This window comes from Salvelinus namaycush, chromosome 22 (assembly GCF_016432855.1).
Source record: "Salvelinus namaycush isolate Seneca chromosome 22, SaNama_1.0, whole genome shotgun sequence".
Classification (NCBI taxonomy): Eukaryota; Metazoa; Chordata; class Actinopteri; order Salmoniformes; family Salmonidae; genus Salvelinus; species Salvelinus namaycush.
The window spans coordinates 14,878,515-14,899,663 of record NC_052328.1 but is presented as its reverse complement, the minus strand read 5'-3'; the positions used below and the strand labels follow the sequence as shown (position 1 = coordinate 14,899,663).

Genomic DNA, 21,149 nt, shown 5'->3' with positions numbered 1-21,149 from the left:
ATTCCACTGAGGAAAATCACAGCTCCCAGTACTGTTAAGGCCCTGGTGAAAATATTGTCAATGTTTGGACTTCCGCAGGTAGTGCAGTCGGACCAATTATTGAATTTCAAGTCAAAGGTCTTCCAGCAAGTGCTACAACAGTTGGGTGTAATCCAATGCCCCTCTAGTGCCTACCACCTAGAATCTCAATGTGCTCTTGAGAGATTTCAGACTTTGAAGTCTATGTTGAGCGCTTACTGCTTTGAGTTTGAAAAAAATTGGGATGAAGGGGTCTCTCGTGCTGTGTGCAGCAACGGGATGCTGTCGAGGAATCGCTCAGTTTTAGTCTGAATGAACTCGTGTTTGGACATCATGTCAGAGGTCCTTTGAGTTTGCTGAGTGAGTGAGTGAGTGAGATGCAGGGCGACACCTTAAAAACAAATCTGTTGGAGCACATTAGCATTTTTTGATACAGATTACACCACGCCTGTGAGTTTGCTAGTGAGAATCTGGAGAAGGCGCAAACTAAAATGAAAGTCTGGTATGATCGGAAGGCCCAAGACCGCACTTTAGACGTGGGTGACCAAGTCCTGGTTTTGTTGCCCGTTCTGGGGTCACCAGTGTGGAGGAACAAAACCCGGCTGTATCATGTTGAAACCATACGTCACCCACTACAATCTGGCAGATAAGTCGATGGAAACTGGTAGTGATGTTCTGTCTGTAGCCACTGCTGTCACCGATGACTACAGTCTTCCTCAAGAGTACGAGGAAAGCTCAATACACTCTGTGCTGGGGATTCTAGAAAACCTTGATGTCTTTTTGGCACACTTGAAAAGGCGACATTGTTGCACTGCTTTTAGAATACCAGGGTTTATTCTCAAATGTGCCAACCCAGTCAAATGTACTAAAGTATAACATTGACGTCAGGGACTCAGCCCCGATCAAACATGCCTATCGAGTGAAACCTGAAAAGAGAGTGAAGCTCCGCAGGGAGGTGGAAATGCACAACATGGCAACAGTCCATGGAGTTTGCCCCGTATATTAGTACCTAAGGTGGATGTGTGTCTGTGGTTTTGCTCTGATTTTTGGAAACTCAAAGCCGTTATTAAGTTGGAGTCATACCCTTTGCCCAGGGTCGACAATTGTTGGGACTGTGTTGGTGCTGCTAAGGACGTTATCAAGTTTGATCTGCTGAAGGGATATTTGCAAGTCCCTCTAACTGAGCGCGCCAAAGAGTTGTCTGCTTTTGTCACTCCTGATGGTTTGTTTTCCTACCTTTATCTCCTGTTCGGGTTATGAAATGCCGGAGCCAAGTTTCAAAGGCTCATGCACATCCTGCTACATGTCAAAGAGCAAAATTGGCTGAGCAACAGTCAAATATCTCTGGAAAGTGGTGGGGCAAGGGAAAGTCCGACCAGTCCTGGCAAAAGTGGAGGCCGTCAATAACTTTCCAGCACCAGCGCCGATTCTTGGGAATGGCTGTCTACTACCAGGCTTTTTGTACAAACTTTGCCCAGGTTGTTGCGTCACTTACAGATTTGTCCGGTCCAAAAGTAATTTTCCATTGGAGTCCCGGTGGGACTCAAAATATCCTTTTGGTCTCTGCACCAGTGCTAGCTGCTCCGGTTTACAATCGTCTGTTTGCTCTGTACACTGATACCAGCGACGTAGGCGCAGGGGCTGTGCTCCTACAGAAAGACAACGTTGAGCACCCTGTGGGGTACTTTCAAAGAAACTGGCCTCATATCAAAAACTATACTTGACTATTGAGAAAGACGCTCACTTTGGTACTGGCTCTCTAGCACTTCGCGGTTTATGTCTCTACACCTTCGAGGGTCTATACCGATCATAATCCTCTAGTTTTCCTGCAAAAGACAAGCTCCACGAACCACAGACTCCTTCGTTGGAGTTTCCCCTTGAAATCAGACATGTTCGTGGTAAGGACAACTTGGTTGCTGATTGTCTTTCAAGAGTGGGCAGTCGATAAGTTGTGTGTTTAGCCAGTGTGTGGCCTTGGCTCACAATTTATTTTGACTGCACGTTCTGGAGAGGAGTTTTGTGTTGGTTTGGCTCGTTCCAAGGGGACGAGAGCTATAGAAGCGTACGTGAGTTTTTCAAAAACTTGTGTTATAGCCAACTACATATAAAAAGAATGCTTCTTTATAAAAGATGGAATATATATATATATTTCATTACTTTGTCTTATATTTAATTGTTGACAGCCATTAGACGTTGATATTGGAGAAGGCGACGCATAAGTAGTTTTTTTGTTGGTGGTGAGCGAACTTGTCTTAAGGAAAAAGGTGTTACAGGTTTTGTTTTTTCCATTTATATTTTGAGGTACCAAGTTGGCACGTAGGGCGCACCGATTAGTGTCACCTCGTTAGTAAGTATGTGTTACAACTGTCGGAAGGTGTTTTCGCCTGTGCTAGCCCAGGTGATATTTAATAGTGGCTGGCCCAGTGCTCCAAGTTGGTTCTCGAGAGAGAATGAGAGCTGTTGGAAGTGCTTGACAGCGGTTTAGCTCTTCCTCTGCTTGTGATAAAAACAAAGCCTTTTATCTTGTTCTCCCCTTTTGGTTTGCTCCACTTGCTTTTAGCTCCATATTATAAATTAGTGTGGGTTTTTATTTTGGTTTGTCCTTTCTAGGGCAAATTTAGTAGGTGTCTTTAAGGACCCAGACTTGTTGCTAGTCAACTTTCGGTGGACAGCCCCATGAGTATCTTTGACAACTCCTCTTATAACCCACCTGTTTCCGTTTTGTTTGTCAGTGATTTTATTTGTTAGTTCCCTTTGTTGTGAGCAGCATTGAGTTTGTCGTATGGTAACATAAGTAAGTGTGTGTGTACTCTCCAGTCAAACAAATATTCAATGTGCAACATACTGTAAGTCACAGCCGTAAAATAAAAATTGTGGTTAAGCAGCCAATGGTTTCTGAAATATCAAATAGTCCTCATTCCCAATAATGAATGTAATTAAAGATTTAAACACGAACTACAGTGATAAATACAACTTTAGCATAATACAAGATAAACAAAATCCATCTTTATGTGGCATAACAGAGAGTAGGCTGAATCAGCAGGGGTGAGTGCATCCCTTCGGTTTGGGAGGTGTCAGACTTACTGAGCAGGTGGTAGTTGGAGTCCCTCTCGTACTTGAAGGTCAGTCTACCGTAGCTGACATGGTTCAGGTTCTTCAGCCACTCAAAGTAGGAGACAGTCACTCCACCAGCGTTCAGGTACATGTCCTGAATAAACAAGAGATGGTGGGCTAGTTTGCAAACACTAACATTACAGCTACGCTGTAACATGCAGGCAATCAAGAGCTGCGAAGTCAAAGAGTAAGTTACACCGAGACAGGTTAAGAAACTATCTGCATAAAATTGACTTCTAAACAATAGTTTAAAATATGATTAATCTCCATTCAAAGAAATAGAGTCAGACTCTGGAGACCAGAGGTATACAATCCAACTAATCAATGTTCAGGAAATCCCGGTCTTCACTGTACACTTAACAAGTCAGAATCTGGGCCCGTATCCACAAAGCGTCTGAGTAGGAGTGCTGATTTAGGATCACTTTTGCTTTTAAGTTCATAATGAATAAGAATGTAATTGTATGGACAGATCTTAGATCAGCACTCCTACTCCGAGATGCTTTGTGGATACGGGCCCTGGCCTACTTCTAGGCCAAAATGTTTAGATCTGGGTCTGTGAAAACAGCCCTAAAAAATCTAGGTCTCCAGGACCAACACAATCTAATGGAACCTGTTACAAGTTGCAAAATATGAGAAAATATGAATATGCAATCTGAAATCTGAAATATGCATACAGCCTCTCACCGGAATCACCATGATATTCCTCTCCAGGAAGATCTTATCAGCGTCAGGGGTGGTGGGGCCATTGGCTCCTTCAGCAATGATCTGGAAAAACAAAAGACGATTTAAATAGACTTTACATACCGAATTCAGCTTTCCACAAACACCTCTCTACTGTTAGTGAGGTTCAATAGAGGTCAGTGATGATCGTGTACATTTTATATAACTTTTGCCTGCATTAATGTGGATTTACTGCACATTACTCAGTGTGTAATAAGAGTGACTGCTGGTCTGGACATGATTGTTGAACTTTGACCTTGGCCTTGATTTTGTGGGCGTTATTCCTGGTCAGTTGCTTCTCGCTGGCGGCGGGGATCAGGATGTCACAGTCGGCCTCCAGGATGCTGCCTTCATATGGTGTGGAGTTTGGGAAGCCCACAATGGTGCCGTGTTGCTGGTGAGAAGAACGAGAGAGAAAGAGAATGAGACATACAGCACAGTTACAGGACCAAAGTATATCCTGGGTCATGCACCTCAAATGGTTTGCCAGGTTGGCTGTACGGCTGTGGAGGACTTTGGGTGTAGGAAGACTGTACGTCCCCTAGGTGGCACCCTTAGACCGTGCTTTCCGCATGGGCATGAAACACCCAAAGAGAGATCAACTTGTAGGTTAGTGACTGTAGCTATGAGTTGTGTACTAACCAGCTTGTAGTCCTCCAGCTCCTTGGGGTCGATGCCATTGGGATTCCAGATGTTTCCATCCATCTCTCCAACACCAACACACTTGGCCCCGAAACGGTGTAGGTAACGCATGGAGTGCATGCCAACGTTACCGAAACCCTGGGAGAAGAGAAGGAAGAATGACATGTTTCAGAATAAAATAAGTTTTAATCGTTTTTGGCCTGAGTGCCTTGTAAGTCACATATTTTTAAGCCTGTTCCGCTTCTATGTACCAAATGCACATTTATGTTTACGTTCTTGTTAATGAGTGTAACGTAGTGTCTTCTGGTCCAGTGGGTTTATGGATCACTTCTGATATTGATAAAACATGGTGCAGCCTCCACTCAGTACAGCTTGTAATTAGCTGTAACACCGTGTTCTACTGTAGGAGGGAGGACAGTCCTCTATACATCAACATTTAACAAGCTATGTAGTGATTATACCAACAGTGTGGCTGCCATCCTTTATAATAGTCTCTAATGTTGCTACCTCTAACCAAAAAGAATGATAATATTTTTTATAAAATATTTTTTTCCCTTCTTAATTCTTGCCACTATAGGGGGTGCTGTTTTCGCATTAGCATAATTTCCTCTACAGATTAAACTGCCTCTTATTCAATTATTGCTCTTACTATATGCATATAATTAATACCATTGGATAGAAAACAATCTATAGTTTCTAAAACCGTTTCAATTTTGTCTCTGAGTTAAACAGAAGTCATTTGACAGCACTTTCCCTGACCAAGAAGAAGAATGCAAGATGTGTATGCTCGCTTCAACGCTCTGCCTATATATGGTCACGCCACCTATGACCCGAAACACACTTCATTCGTCTTCCTCTGGGTGTCAAGAGGACGTCAGAGGAGAAATTTTTTGTTTACCTTGTACTGGCGTGAAATAAGACCTATTTCTTTGGCGTGACCGACAACTTCCGGTTCTCTGATTCGCGCTATTTGGAGGTGCGATTGTCTACTGTTTTGCTGCCGTTACGGATGAAAACTATCTCCGTCTCGAAGTTTGTTTGATACATGTGACCATATCATCTTAATGTATGTTTTTTCAATATAGTTTAATCAGATTATTTGAATTTTTTCGGGAGTTTTGCCGTGTTCCGTTCTGTGACTTTTTTTACTTTGGCCAGTCGACCAGTACATATGCTAAATGAAGAGGGAAAGTTGCCATTATGAATGGATTGAACGACTCATCAGGACTAAGGACACATTGATCAACATTCTGATGAAAGATCAGCAATAGTAAGACCCAATTTACTATGTTATTTCATATATCTGTCGTGCATGTGAACTGGTCGGGGGCGCCCAGCTGGTTCTGGCTGGCGTGGCTATGCTAATTTAGCGCTACATTTTGTTTTCGCTATAAAACATTTAATAAATCTGAAATATTGTTTGGATTCACCAGATGTTGGGCTTTCAATATCTGTACGCTGTGTATTTTTCTGAAATGTTTTAAGATAAGTAATTAGTTATATGACGTTGGTCTCTGTAATTGTTCTGGCTGCGTCAGCACTATTTCAGATTGCAGCTGCAATGTAGAACTGTGATTTATACCTGAAAAATGCACATTTTTCAAAAAAAAACTATGCTATACCATAAATATGTTATCAGACTGTCATCTTATGAAGTTGTTTCTTGGTTAGTGGCTATATATATTTTTATTTAGTCGAATTAGTGATAGCTACTGACGCAGGAAAAAACTGTTGGAGTAAAAAAATTGTGTCTTATGCTAACGTGGTTAGCTAATAGATTTACATATTGTGTCTTCCCTGTAAAACATTTTAAAAATCTGAAATGGTGGCTTTATTCACAAGATCTGTATCTTTCATCTGGTGTCTTGGACTTGTGATTTAATGATATTTAGATGCTACAATTTACTTGTGACGCTATGCTAGCTATGCTACTCAGTGGGGGGTGATCCCGGATCCGGGTTGGTGACTCGTTAAAGGTTAATGCATTTGAGCCAATCAGTTGTGTTGTGACAAGGTAGCAGTGGTATACAGAAGATAGCCCTATTTGGTAAAAGATCAAGTCCATATTATGGCAAGAACAGCTCAAATAAGCAAAGAGAAACAACAGTCAGTCTATTTGGAAAATGTCAAGAACTTTGAAGAAACTTTTAAATGCAGTAGCAAAAACCATCAAGCGCTATGATGAATCTGGCTCATGAGGACCGCCACAGGAAATGAAGACCCAGAGTTACCTCAGCTGCAAAGGATAAGTTCATTAGAGTTACCAGCCTCAGAAAATGCAGCCCAAAAACTGCTTCACAGAGTACAAGTAACAGACACATCTCAATATCAACTGTTCAGAGGAGACTGCGTGAATCAGGCCTTCATGGTCGAATTGCTGCAAAGAAACCACTACTAAAGAAACCAATACGAAAAAGAGACTTGCTTGAGCCAAGAAACACGAGCAATGGACATTAGACCAGTGGAAATCTGTCCTTTGGTCTGATGAGTACAAACAAAGATTTTTGCTTCCAACCGCCATGTCTTTGTGAGACGCAGAGTAGGTGAACGGATGATCTCTGCATGTATGGTTCCCACCGTGACGCATGGAGGTGGTAAGGCACACATTCAAGGCACGCATTCTGCAGCGATACGCCATCCCATCTGGTTTGCGCCTAGTGGGAGTATAATTTGTTTTTCAACAGGACAATGACCCAAAACACCTCCAGGCTGTGTAAGGGCTATTTGACCAAGAAGGAGAGTGATGGAGTGCTGCATCAGATGACCTGGCGTCCACAATCGCCCGACTTCAACCCAATCGAGATGGTTTGGAATGAGTTGGACAGCAGAGTGAAGGGAAAGCAGCCAACAAGTGTTCAGCATATATGGGAACTCCTTCAAGACTATTGTAAAAGTATTCCAGGTGAAGCTGGTTGAGAGAATGCCAAGAGTGTGCAAAGCTGTCATCAAGGCAAAGGGTGGCTACTTTAATTAATCTAAAATGTATATTTTGATTTGTTTAACACTTTAGTTACTACATGATTCCATGTGTAATTTCATAGTTTTGATGTCTTCACTAATATTCTACAATGTAGAAAATAGTACAAATAAAGAAAAACCCTTGAATGAGTAAGTGTGTCCAAACTTTTGACTGGTACTATACCTTTTACTATAATGCCACCCCATACACTGTAAAGTGCTTTGAGACCTGATGAAATTAAATCAAATGCATTCCTAATCAATAAATGCTGTGTCCGTGTACCTGGATGACAAAGGTCTTGTCGGTGAAGCCAGGGCTCAGGCCCAACTGGCTCATGTAGGCCGCCTCGTTGATGAAGTTCTCGATGCCGTGGAATACTCCTCGCCCGGTGGCCGAGATCCTTCCGTGGATGCCACCCTGGCTGATGGGCTTACCAGTCACACAGGCATGAGCGTTGATGTCCTGGACACAGAGGAGAGGAACATGTGGATAGTTAGTGGTGGAATTAGCAACTTCACATAGGCCAATAAAAGGAGAAGACGGCCGTTTTATTTTAAGTAGTTTTGCAACCTTGTAAGAGGCAGACTGGATGGTGATCGACACATTTTGTGATGTACCAGAGACAAATCATCCGAGGGATAAAGGTAAGGTTATTATTTACAATAATAACATCAATATATCCCAGAAACGAGTATATTTGGAAGACTATGCCAAAAAAGTCCCAACAGCTTAATCCTAGACAGGACAAGAGCACGTCTCTGTAATTCTGATTTTAGACTGAGGCCAACTTCTATGACTAGGCTGTAGGGTAGAAGTTCTAGTGTACAGTTGAAATGCTTTACTTTTGGAGTGCTCCCTGACCTCCTCCCTGGCAATCAACAAAACATATAAGCGTCATACAGCAAGAGACAGTTCAACTTAATGGAATCTAGAGCTTTGTCTTTCAGTAGACTTGGAACAATATCCTAAGGACAGGAAAATAAGGGTCATATAAAAGGCCAGCAGAACTTTGTGTAAAAACTCAAATCATCAAAAGGAATAAAGGGAAAAAAAACTAAAAAGTGACATACCGGAAATATTTACTCAGCAAAGTCAATAAGGATGGCAAGTGTACACACAGAATAATGACAACTTATCACTTGACCACTAGCTACTGTACACCGTTTTGCTTTGTGGTCATGTAACATAGTTGCTTGGTTATTAGGTTGATAAAACATGAACAGATTTCATGGTGATAAAATATACCAAGAAGAGGAAGAGCTGAGAAAGTTATCTATATTACATTTCTTCATTTAAGTGGTTTACGATAATTGTTCAAAGCTGTTTAGCTTAGTTGATAGGAAGTGCTGGGGGAAACACCATGTCTATTGTGGGAGAGGGCAGTGAGTTCATATGGGGAACACGTACATGGTGGCCCATGGTGTTGGCATAGGTGTCAGCAATCCAGGACATTTCCCTCTCTCCAGTGCTCATATCAGGGGCAGGGACATCAATGCCTGGTCCTGACAGGGGAAAGAAGAGAGGTTAAAGTGAACTTCTAGGAAAACAAAAAATGCCTTCAGTAAAGAAGAAACAAACAATACACCAACAACAAACTCATACTGAAACGCATGTAGACCCATCTAAATATGTCGGTGTGAAACAGTAGTACTGTATTTAGATAGAGGCACTCATGGCCCACTTTGAAGCTATTGCAGTGTACTGTAGGTAGTCTAGTCACATGACGTGTAACCAAGACATGTCGCTATATAAACAGTCCCCTCATCCCACCACTATGGAAGAATGTTCCTGGAATGCCTTTTAATAACTGGCTTCCTCTGACCTTCCTGATTTAGTGATCATGTGGACGACATTTACAGCTTTGAATAACAGAGACATAAAGAGTACCATTCTTGCCTTTTTAAACGCTGGACTTGTCAGGCTAGAAACCCCCTACAAAAGCCTGAAGTCAGGTCACGGGTACTTCATACTTTGAAAGCATCATCCTAAAATAACTCTTAAAACAAGCGGAAGTCCTTGGAAATGATAGGTCATTGTTACAAAGAACGTGAAGTTAATGTGAACTGCTTATTTAATTCTGACATCCCTCAAAAATATTTGGTGTATTATTCCATCTTAGATTTTTTTCTGGTGTACAGTTTCCCCTTGTGTTTAACTCCTCTCTCATCATAGTTATTTATGTTTGTGCTGCGGGCTCATGAAACCCCCCCTCCCCCACTACAGGGGACCATGTATTCATGCGGACATACACATTACCACCAGACATTTTCACCGCCAACCTTCAGTGTTCCCCTGATCACAGACACTACTCACCAATAAAACCCTTTTTGGCCAGCTCAATGGTGAATCTTCTGGTGATTTTCTCCAGTTCATTGTCCTGCAGGCAGAGAAATAACAGTATGATAAATGGCACTGAATATTTCACTGGCAGTAAAGTCAGACCAAATAAGTAAAGGCTCTTCTTTAACAGCACAAAAACATCCTGCTTTGTGATAGAATAGGATTCTGAAATATTGAGATGCAACATCAGCTTCAGGTAGGTTAATACTAATGTCAAAGCTGGATTACTTGAATTTATTCAAATGAACACTGAAGGTGAAACACTCATCCACCTGGCTCAAGGTGGATGAGGCTCAGGAGGATCAAGGGACAAAAAAAAAAACTCCTGCTCTTTCAGAGCCAGCAGCCCAGCAGATAGATAAGGGGTAAATGTCCCGGTCATGATGTTTACCAGCTGATGGCTCAGCAGTTCTCCCCCAGAGCAGAACTGCCAATGCTTAATAACAACACAGGGCAGGTCAGCTCTGGGCTGGCTACAGGAAGTGGAGGGAGAGCCCACTGACTAACAGCTTCCTGTGCAGAGCTCTATGGAACACAATGGGGCTTTCAGGAATGGTCTGATCTTTTAATTTAGATACGGTATTCAACATCTTAATAACGTGTGCTATAATATGTACAATATGCACTTAATTACGGTTTTATTCGCAAATTTAAATAACTATTAAGTACAGGTCATGCATATTTTCTATTTTTGAGAAACATAGACAATAAAATAATTTTCTATGGCTCCTTCTTCCCTATCAGTAGTAATCTCAGCTAATTCTGGGGTCAAAGTTGAAGATAGAGATTCTCATCCTTGTTCCGATCACTGCTAAAACAAACACTCCAATGAATGGTCACATAATAGGACATCCTGCAGCCTTCCTACATGGCATACACTGGCTGAATCAACATTGTTTCAATGTAATTTGCCAACGTTTTGTGCCGCAGAATCAACGTGGAAAATACATTGGATTTGAAAACAAGTCATCATCCAGTTGTTGTTTTCATCTAATTGCACCCAGCGTTGTAAACATTGAAATTAGGGTAAAACTTCAACTTAACCAGAAATATATGTTGAAATTCCACGTAGAAATGTTAATCTTTTTAATCCTATATTCAATATATTATGGTTGAAATGATGTTGAAGTTCGTATTTGACTAGACATGTTACTTGACCTTGTTTCAATGTTGATAGAATGGTATGTTTGAATCAACATAATTGTTTAAACATCATGCTATCAACCTAAGTGATGTGGTATATTGAATTGAATGTGTAGCCACAGTAACAATTTCTGCCTGAACATTGAGGGACTCCTACTGATACATGGGGTAATGCACTTCAATGAGAACTAGTTTACCATCCAGATGTCTAACTAGACCTCCCGGGTGGCGCAGTGGTCTAGGGCACTGCATCGCAGTGCTAGCTGCGCCACCAGAGTCTCTGGGTTCGCGCCCAGGCTGGGCTGGGTTCGCGCCCAGGCTCTGTCGCAGCCGGCCGCAACCGGGAGGTCCGTGGGGCGACGCACAATTGGCATAGCGTCGTCCGGGTTAGGGAGGGTTTGGCCGGTAGGGATATCCTTGTCTCAGTATGTAAAAAATGTAATAAAATGTATGCACTCTACTGTAAGTCGCTCTGGATAAGAGCGTCTGCTAAATGACTAAAATGTAAAAATGTAACTATGTACCCTGCTTAGCGTTGTAAACAAGCTGTGTTCGTTTCAGCTGGGCTATCATGTCAACACATCTAGACATTGACCAGCTTCCATACTCATTTGAGTAGACTACCTAAATAACATTGAGTTGAAAGTAACTAACATTTCTTACAAAAGCTGCATGTTAAAAGTAAATTCTGAGTGAGGTTAGGTTTATTTTAGGGCTTGGAATTGCGACATTATCGTGATACTTAGGTGCCAATACAATATGTATGGCAATTCTCACGATTCTACAGTATATGTATTGATACTGTGATTTTATTGCGATTCGATGTTCCAAACATATTGCTCATCATATGTCTGCTGCAGAGGGACAAGAGAGAGCAATGAGAAAACTAGGTTTGATCAGTTATGGAAATAAGTGTTGAAAACAAAATTGGCTTCTTATTTAAAAAGAAAAACAAGCTATGCAGATACAGCCAACTAGCACAGAAATATTGTGATAGTCAAAATTAATATTCAACTATGGATTTTTTATTCCATCACTAGATTATGTAGGCTGCATTGACATTCGATTTGCCCAGAGAACACCATCATTTCAATGTGAAGCTAGGTGTACTATCACTCATCTAAGGTTGATTGGAAGTTAGACGTAGTTACCACTAGCCCTATAAATAGCATGCCAAATAGATGATTAGACAACTTTTACCTTGCCCTTATTGATGTCTTTAACATACATTATATACACCTGCTCTTTCCATGACAGTCTGACCAGGTGAAAGCTACAGTATGGTCCCCTATTGATGTCACTTGTTAAATCCACTTCAATCAGTGTAGATGAAAGAGGGGGCAGGTTAAAGAAGGGTTTTTTAAGCCTCGAGACAATTAAGACATGTATTGTGTATATGTGCCATTCAGAGGGTGAATGTTGCATTTCTACACGTCGCATTATTACATTTCATTTCATTTCATTACAGTACAACGGTTTGATTTGTTTGATCTTAGCACTTCTTTTCTTAGCTAGCTACATAGCCGTCTTTGTATCAAAGATAATTGTGTAGTTTAGATTATTATCGAATTATCGAATCTTCTAACGTTGTCAACACTGCTAGCTAGCCAGCTAGCCAACTTCTACCGAAACATTACAACGGAACGATCTGATTAGTGTAGTGTTAGCTAGCTACATAGTTGTCTTTGCTGTCTTTGTATCTAAGATAATTGTGTAGTTTAGAGTAATTATCTAGCCAGTTATCGAGGTTACCTAGCCAGCTCCACTTTCAAACAAAGTCAGCTAGCCAGCTATTTTCGCCGTCCTAACGTTGTCAACACTGCTAGCTAGCCAGCTAGCCAACTTCTACCGAAACATTACAACGGAACGATTTGATTAGTGTAGTGTTAGCTAGCTACATAGTTGTCTTTGCTGTCTTTGTATCTAAGATAATTGTGTAGTTTAGAGTAATTATCTAGCCAGTTATCGAGGTTACCTAGCCAGTTATCGAGGCTACCTAGCCAGCAACACTTTCAAACAAAGTCAACAATGCAGCCACTGCTAACTAGCCTACTTCACCAGCCAGCAGTACTGTATCATTTTAATCATTTTAGTCAATAAGATTTTTTGCAACGTAAGCTTAACTTTCTGAACATTCGAGACGTGTAGTCCACTTGTCATTCCAATCTCCTTTGCATTAGCGTAGCCTCTTCTGTAGCCTGTCAACTATGTGTCTGTCTATCCCTGTTCTCTCCTCTCTGCACAGACCATACAAACGCTTCACACCGCGTGGCCGCCGCCACTCTAACCTGTTGGTCCCAGCGCGCACGACCCACGTGGAGTTCCAGGTCTCCGGCAGCCTCTGGAACTGCCGATCTGCGGCCAACAAGGCAGAGTTCATCCCAGCCTATGCTTCCCTCCGGTCCCTCGACTTCTTGGCACTGACGGAAACATGGATTACCACAGATAACACTGCTACTCCTACTGCTCTCTCCTCGTCTGCCCACGTGTTCTCGCACACCCCGAGAGCTTCTGGTCAGCGGGGTGGTGGCACTGGGATCCTCATCTCTCCCAAGTGGACATTCTCTCTTTCTCCCCTGACCCATCTGTCTATCGCCTCCTTTGAATTCCATGCTGTCACAGTTACCAGCCCTTTCAAGCTTAACATCCTTATCATTTATCGCCCTCCAGGTTCCCTTGGAGAGTTCATCAATGAGCTTGACGCCTTGATAAGTTCCTTTCCTGAGGATGGCTCACCTCTCACAGTTCTGGGTGACTTTAACCTCCCCACGTCTACCTTTGACTCATTCCTCTCTGCCTCCTTCTTTCCACTCCTCTCCTCTTTTGACCTCACCCTCTCACCTTCCCCCCCTACTCACAAGGCAGGCAATACGCTTGACCTCATCTTTACTAGATGCTGTTCTTCCACTAATCTCATTGCAACTCCCCTCCAAGTCTCCGACCACTACCTTGTATCCTTTTCCCTCTCGCTCTCATCCAACACTTCCCACTCTGCCCCTACTCGGATGGTATCGCGCCGTCCCAACCTTCGCTCTCTCTCCCCCGCTACTCTCTCCTCTTCCATCCTATCATCTCTTCCCTCTGCTCAAACCTTCTCCAACCTATCTCCTGATTCTGCCTCCTCAACCCTCCTCTCCTCCCTTTCTGCATCCTTTGACTCTCTATGTCCCCTATCCTCCAGGCCGGCTCGGTCCTCCCCTCCTGCTCCGTGGCTCGACGACTCATTGCGAGCTCACAGAACAGGGCTCCGGGCAGCCGAGCGGAAATGGAGGAGAACTCGCCTCCCTGCGGACCTGGCATCCTTTCACTCCCTCCTCTCTACATTTTCCTCTTCTGTCTCTGCTGCTAAAGCCACTTTCTACCACTCTAAATTCCAAGCATCTGCCTCTAACCCTAGGAAGTTCTTTGCCACCTTCTCCTCCCTCCTGAATCCTCCTCCCCCTCCCCCCCCTCCTCCCTCTCTGCGGATGACTTCGTCAACCATTTTGAAAAGAAGGTCGACGACATCCGATCCTCGTTTGCTAAGTCAAACGACACCGCTGGTTCTGCTCACACTGCCCTACCCTGTGCTTTGACCTCTTTCTCCCCTCTCTCCCCAGATTAAATCTCGCGTCTTGTGACGGCCGGCCGCCCAACAACCTGCCCGCTTGACCCTATCCCCTCCTCTCTTCTCCAGACCATTTCCGGAGACCTTCTCCCTTACCTCACCTCGCTCATCAACTCATCCTTGACCGCTGGCTACGTCCCTTCCGTCTTCAAGAGAGCGAGAGTTGCACCCCTTCTGAAAAAACCTACACTCGATCCCTCCGATGTCAACAACTACAGACCAGTATCCCTTCTTTCTTTTCTCTCCAAAACTCTTGAACGTGCCGTCCTTGGCCAGCTCTCCTGCTATCTCTCTCAGAATGACCTTCTTGATCCAAATCAGTCTAGTCTTGAAACCTGTCATTCAACTGAGACTGCTCTTCTCTGTGTCACGGAGGCGCTCCGCACTGCTAAAGCTAACTCTCTCTCCTCTGTTCTCATCCTTCTAGACCTATCGGCTGCCTTTGATACTGTGAACCATCAGATCCTCCTCTCCACCCTCTCCGAGTTGGGCATCTCCGGCGCGGCCCATGCTTGGATTGCGTCCTACCTGACAGGTCGCTCCTACCAGGTGGCGTGGCGAGAATCTGTCTCCGCACCACGTGCTCTCACCACTGGTGTCCCCCAGGGCTCTGTTCTAGGCCCTCTCCTTTTCTCGCTATACACCAAGTCACTTGGCTCTGTCATATCCTCACATGGTCTCTCCTATCATTGCTATGCAGACGACACACAATTAATCTTCTCCTTTCCCCCTTCTGATAACCAGGTGGCGAATCGCATCTCTGCATGTCTGGCAGACATATGTGTGGATGACGGATCACCACCTCAAGCTGAACCTCGGCAAGACGGAGCTGCTCTTCCTCCCGGGGAAGGACTGCCCGTTCCATGATCTCGCCATCACGGTTGACAACTCCATTGTGTCCTCCTCCCAGAGCGCTAAGAACCTTGGCGTGATCCTGGACAACACCCTGTCGTTCTCAACTAACATCAAGGCGGTGGCCCGTTCCTGTAGGTTCATGCTCTACAACATTCGCAGAGTACGACCCTGCCTCACACAGGAAGCGGCGCAGGTCCTAATCCAGGCACTTGTCATCTCCCGTCTGGATTACTGCAACTCGCTGTTGGCTGGGCTCCCTGCCTGCGCCATTAAACCCCTACAACTCATCCAGAACGCCGCAGCCCGTCTGGTGTTCAACCTTCCCAAGTTCTCTCACGTCACCCCGCTCCTCCGCTCTCTCCACTGGCTTCCAGTTGAAGCTCGCATCCGCTACAAGACCATGGTGCTTGCCTACGGAGCTGTGAGGGGAACGGCACCTCCGTACCTTCAGGCTCTGATCAGGCCCTACACCCAAACAAGGGCACTGCGTTCATCCACCTCTGGCCTGCTCGCCTCCCTACCTCTGAGGAAGTACAGTTCCCGCTCAGCCCAGTCAAAACTGTTCGCTGCTCTGGCACCCCAATGGTGGAACAAACTCCCTCACGACGCCAGGTCAGCGGAGTCAATCACCACCTTCCGGAGACACCTGAAACCCCACCTCTTTAAGGAATACCTAGGATAGGATAAAGTAATCCTTCTAACCCCCCCTTAAAAGATTTAGATGCACTATTGTAAAGTGGTTGTTCCACTGGATATCATAAGGTGAATGCACCAATTTGTAAGTCGCTCTGGATAAGAGCGTCTGCTAAATGACTTAAATGTAAATGTAAATGTAATGGGCAAGACAAGAGATTGAAGTGCCATTGAAGGGGGTATGGTAGTAGGCCGTTTGAACGTAAAAAAGTGTTTTTTTGTCAGAAATGCCTTCTCGAACATGTGAACTTTCATGTGCCTTAATATCAAACTTGTATGCCATCTGTAAATACGAGTAAAACTATTCAATTACGAGCCTAGTTGGTTTAGCCACAGAAAAAGACCCAACCTTCCCGCTAGCCATGATTGGCTGAGATAATGAGTGGGTTGGACATGCCGAGAGGTGAGTTTGGATTGGTCTGCGGTGTAGCATCTTGTGTCTAAAATGAGCTGCTCGTTATGCGTAGATAATCCTTTCTATTGCTGTTTTCTAAAGATATAACGTTAGCCATGGAGAACTGCAAATATGTTGCTACTGCTAAACATTTCTGCCCTGAATTTATCAGGCGCTATCAACAAAGGTCAGTGGGAAAAAGTTGTGATGGACTACTTTCTTGAGGACGATCGTGTCATGCTGACTCTCTGACTGAAAATGAATCAGACGATGAGGAAATCCCTGATTTAGGTAAAAACATTTTTAGTGATGTTCTCTCAGAATGCCATTTCGCATTGCTAGTTAAAGCCTAATGTTAGCTAGCTAACATTGAACCTACTTGGTTAACTTTAGCTAGATATGACAATCAGGTTTGTATTGCTAGTTAAAGCTTGCTGTTAGCTAGCCAGCTGACGTTAGATGGCTGGCAAGCTAGCAAACATTACGTGTATGAACTGTGTGTTGTGATGTTATCAGAATGCCATTTCGCAACCATTGTATAATAATGCTAAAATATTTGTATCTGGAATTTGTCTTTCAGCTTCAGTAGAACACGCCTGACTCTCCTCCACCAGTCATACAAGGAGAATGGTCTAATGCCTCCCATCAAAAAGAGAGCTGGCCCAAGCAAGCACAGGTTACACCTGAAGCATGAGGACTTGCAGCGAGTGGTGAACTTCAACAACTACGCAGAGGATAATGCAATAATATTACCAGGACGCCACCCAGGACACAAACACTTTGGTGGAAAGATGCTGTCATCCTATGTGACAAAAGCAGCAGTGTGGCATCTCTACAAGGAATCGATGACAACACTTGGTATGTAAAGCACAAACACATCTTGATTATGTAATTGACCAACATTATTGGCACTACTTTTATTGAGCTTAAATAAGGTACGTGTAGCTAGGCTGTCTTCCTTCAGGAATCTGTGGAGAAAATTGCTGCCCCACATCTCAAGCACTAAGCCCAGGACAGACCTGTGATGGCAGTGCCAGAAGAACAACAATCAGGTCTTCAGATCTGTCAATCTGCCAGAAGCTGTTAAATCAGTCAAGCGGAAGAAGCAAGAGCAGCATCTCCTGCTTGTTCAGAGTGAGCGGTGACAAAGAGGCTATAGACATCACATGCCCTGCACAAAAGTCAAGGGCAGGACAGAATATAGATTCCCTTGTTCATGCGCGGGTCGGACAGACCAGTCATCAGCACTAGCTGCAGTGCCTCTATTCAAATGACTCTCCTAACACGCGCCATACGTTGCTGCTACTATTTTTTAATCCTGCTGCTCAGCCACTTTACCCCTGATTGAATGCATATAAATACCTCGATCACTATCGTAATTGATATTGTTCTTGTACATACTGTATATTTTATTTATAATTGACACTATTTCTGATATTGCTACTATGCAAGTAACCATTTGGCTGTACCGTTTTACACCTTCTGTAGAGACCCATCCACTTCTCAATAAAAATGTTATATATTAATATTTTGTTGTGTGTGGTCGTAACATGATTTTGTGACATACAGTACCAAAACAATATCATGTGACCGTATCAAGTGTCCACCACATAAATATATGGCACATACATCTGTTTATGTACTGTACATATGCACCTCACTCAGGTTTCAACTCAGGTTGCATGGCCTTATCACATATTATTCCATACTTAAGTTAAGTGAGTGTGTAACAGTATATAAAGTATGCTAAAATACTGGTGTGAAGGCATTTGGGCAGTGGTGTAAAGTACTTCAGTAAAAATACTTTAAAGTACTACTCAAGTATCTGTACATTACTATTTATATTTTTGGCAACTTTTACTTCACTACATTCCAAAATAAAATGTACTTTTTACTCAATACATTTTCCCTGACACCCAAAAGTACTCGTTACATTTTGAAAGGAAAATTGTCCAATTCACACACTTATCAAGAGAACATCCCTGGTCATCCCTACTGCACTTCATCTGGCAGACTCACTAAACACAAAGTCTTTGTTTGAAAAATTATGTTGGTGTGTGCCCCTGGCTATCCGTCCCAAAAAAATATATATAATAATAATAAAAAAATGGGCATCTGGTTTAATAAGGAATTTGAAATGATTTATACTTTTACTTTTGATACTTAAGTACATTTTAGCAATTCCATTTACTTGCGATACTTAATTTTTAAAAACCAAATACTTTGACTCAAGTAGTATTTTCCTGGGTGACTTACCTTAATAGAAAATGACTGAAGTAAAAGTACCTTTACATTTACTCAAGTATGACAATTTAGTACTTTTTCCACCACGATGTGGCTGAGGTATTAGCATTTCTTTCACCCATCAATTTAGACAAGTGTGTCTGGGTAAGCGTCATCTAATCTTTATAAAATATTTGTATCATCTGGACACTTTGTTTACCTGGAATCTATCCTTATTGTAGGCTACTCCCACTTTTAGTCTTAATCTTTACTATACTAATCACTGTTTAGCACCTGACCTCACATGTGAATCCTGAAAGAGAAGGGTGGGGCTGGCTTAAGAGGGTGTGAACAATGCTGGATGGTTGTAGACAAAGGAGAGCTCTCCAGTAGGGAACCAAAACATTCAAAGGCCCTTTTCTCAAAAGTGAGTTTACAGATGTATCAACATTCAAAGCAGAATTACTTTCCCATTGTTCCTCAAACACGCAGTGTATGATATACCATTTTGTAGCTATGTGTCTACTTTTTAACAACGTAAAAAAAAAAAATTCAAATGTTGCTACGTAAGACCGAATCCAGGTGGTGAGTCACATTTACTAAGTATTCAGACCTTTTGCTACGAGACTTGAAATTGAGCTCATGTGCATTCTGTTTCCATTTATCATCCTTGAGATGTTTCTACAACTTGGAGTCCACCTGTGGTAAATTCAAATGATTGGACATGATTTGGAAAGACACACACCTGTATATATATATATAAAAGGTCCCACAGTTGACAGAAACAAGATTATCTGGTCTGATAAAACCAAGACTGAACTCTTTGGCCTGAATGCCAAGCATCACGTCTGGAGGAAACCTGGCACCATCTCTACGGTGAAGCATGGTGGTGGCAGCATCATGCTGTGTGGATGTTTTTCAGATACAGGGACTGGGAGACTAGTCAGGATCAAGGGAAAGATAAATTGAGCAAACTACAGAGAGATACTTGATGAAAACCTGCTCCAGAGCGCTCAGGACCTCAGACTGGGGCGAAGGGTCACCTTCCAACAGGACAACAACCCTAAGCACACAGCATAGACAACGCAGGAGTGGCAGACTTCAACCCGATCGAACATCTCTGGAAAGACCAAACATCAGATTCTTTCCGTATCTATGTGGAATTTAACACAATTTCTACGTACCAGTCAAAAGTTGACACACCTACTCAAAGGTTTCTCTTTAGTTTTACTATTTTCCACATTGTAGAATAGTGAAGATATCAAAACTGTGAAATAACACATATGGAATCATGGAATCTAAAAAGTGTTAAATCAAAATATATTTTATATTTGAGATTCTTCAAAGTAGCTACCCTTTGTCTTGAGAATCTGCAGCTGCCATGGTTACCCAGTATGGCTGGCTGAGCTACAGATCTGATTGTCTGCCTGACGTGAAAGGCGGTGCAACCAAGGAGCCAGGTGGCATGGCAGAAGGGTGCCAGGTGGCATGACTTTCAGTGAAACCAGTGACGCTAAACACACATGGAAACGCTCACTCACTGAATAGATGGGAAAATACACTGGATATGAGTAAGCCTACACATATGGAAACATGTTTTATATAATGTACACTTATACATAAATTAACATTCACTAATAGGACCCGGGTACTCGGATTCTCAGGCCCCTATTAATATAATTTGTCCTGTAAACAAAGTTATAATAATTCCATTCTTAGCAGGGTTGGTGGGACTGATATACTACACCTTGCAATGAAAATAACACCAACTTGCTTCTTAACCACTATATTGTAGAATAATAATGAAGACATCAAAACTATGAAATACCATATATGAAATCATGTAGTAACTAAAAAAATGTTAAACAAATAAAAATATTTATATTTGCGATTCTTCAAATAGCCACCCTTTGCCTTGATGACAGCTTTGCATACGCTTGGCATTCTCTCAACCAGCTTCACTTGGAATGCTTTTCCAACAGTCTTGAAGGATTTTCCACATATATTGAGCACTTTTGGGTGCTTTCCTTCACTCTGCGGTCCAAGTCATCCCAAACCATCTCAATTGGGTTGAGGTCTTGTGATTGTGGAGGCCAGGTCATCTTATGGAGCAGTCCATCGCTCTCCTTCTTGGTCAAATAGCCCTTACACAGCCTGGAGGTGTGTTAGGTTATTGTCCTGTTGAAAAACAAAATGATAGTCCCACTAAGCGCAACCAAGATGGGATGGCGTATCGCTGCAGAATTCTGTGGTAGCCATGCTGGTTAAGTGTGCCTTGAATTCTAAATAAATCACAGACAGTGTCACCTGCAAAGCACCCCCACACCATCACACCTCCTCCTCCATGCTTCACGGTGGGAACCAGACATGCGGAGATCATCCGTTCACCTACTCTGCGTCTCACAAAGACACGGCGGTTAGAAACAAAAATGTCAAATTCG

General features: G+C 42.9%; 1 protein-coding gene across 1 annotated transcript in view; it reads right to left on the bottom strand.

Moving 5' to 3' along the window:
• Window positions 1–21,149, bottom strand: part of LOC120017598 (glutamate dehydrogenase, mitochondrial-like) — a 50,243-nt gene that overhangs the window by 8,955 nt on the left and 20,139 nt on the right. Inside the window, exons 4-10 of the mRNA XM_038960458.1 lie at window positions 9,767–9,830; window positions 8,861–8,955; window positions 7,736–7,915; window positions 4,495–4,632; window positions 4,109–4,246; window positions 3,817–3,897; window positions 3,103–3,226 (exon numbers count right to left, since the gene is read on the bottom strand). Coding sequence (XP_038816386.1) covers window positions 3,103–3,226; window positions 3,817–3,897; window positions 4,109–4,246; window positions 4,495–4,632; window positions 7,736–7,915; window positions 8,861–8,955; window positions 9,767–9,830 — 820 coding nt within the window. The remainder of the gene's footprint in view (window positions 1–3,102; window positions 3,227–3,816; window positions 3,898–4,108; window positions 4,247–4,494; window positions 4,633–7,735; window positions 7,916–8,860; window positions 8,956–9,766; window positions 9,831–21,149) is intronic.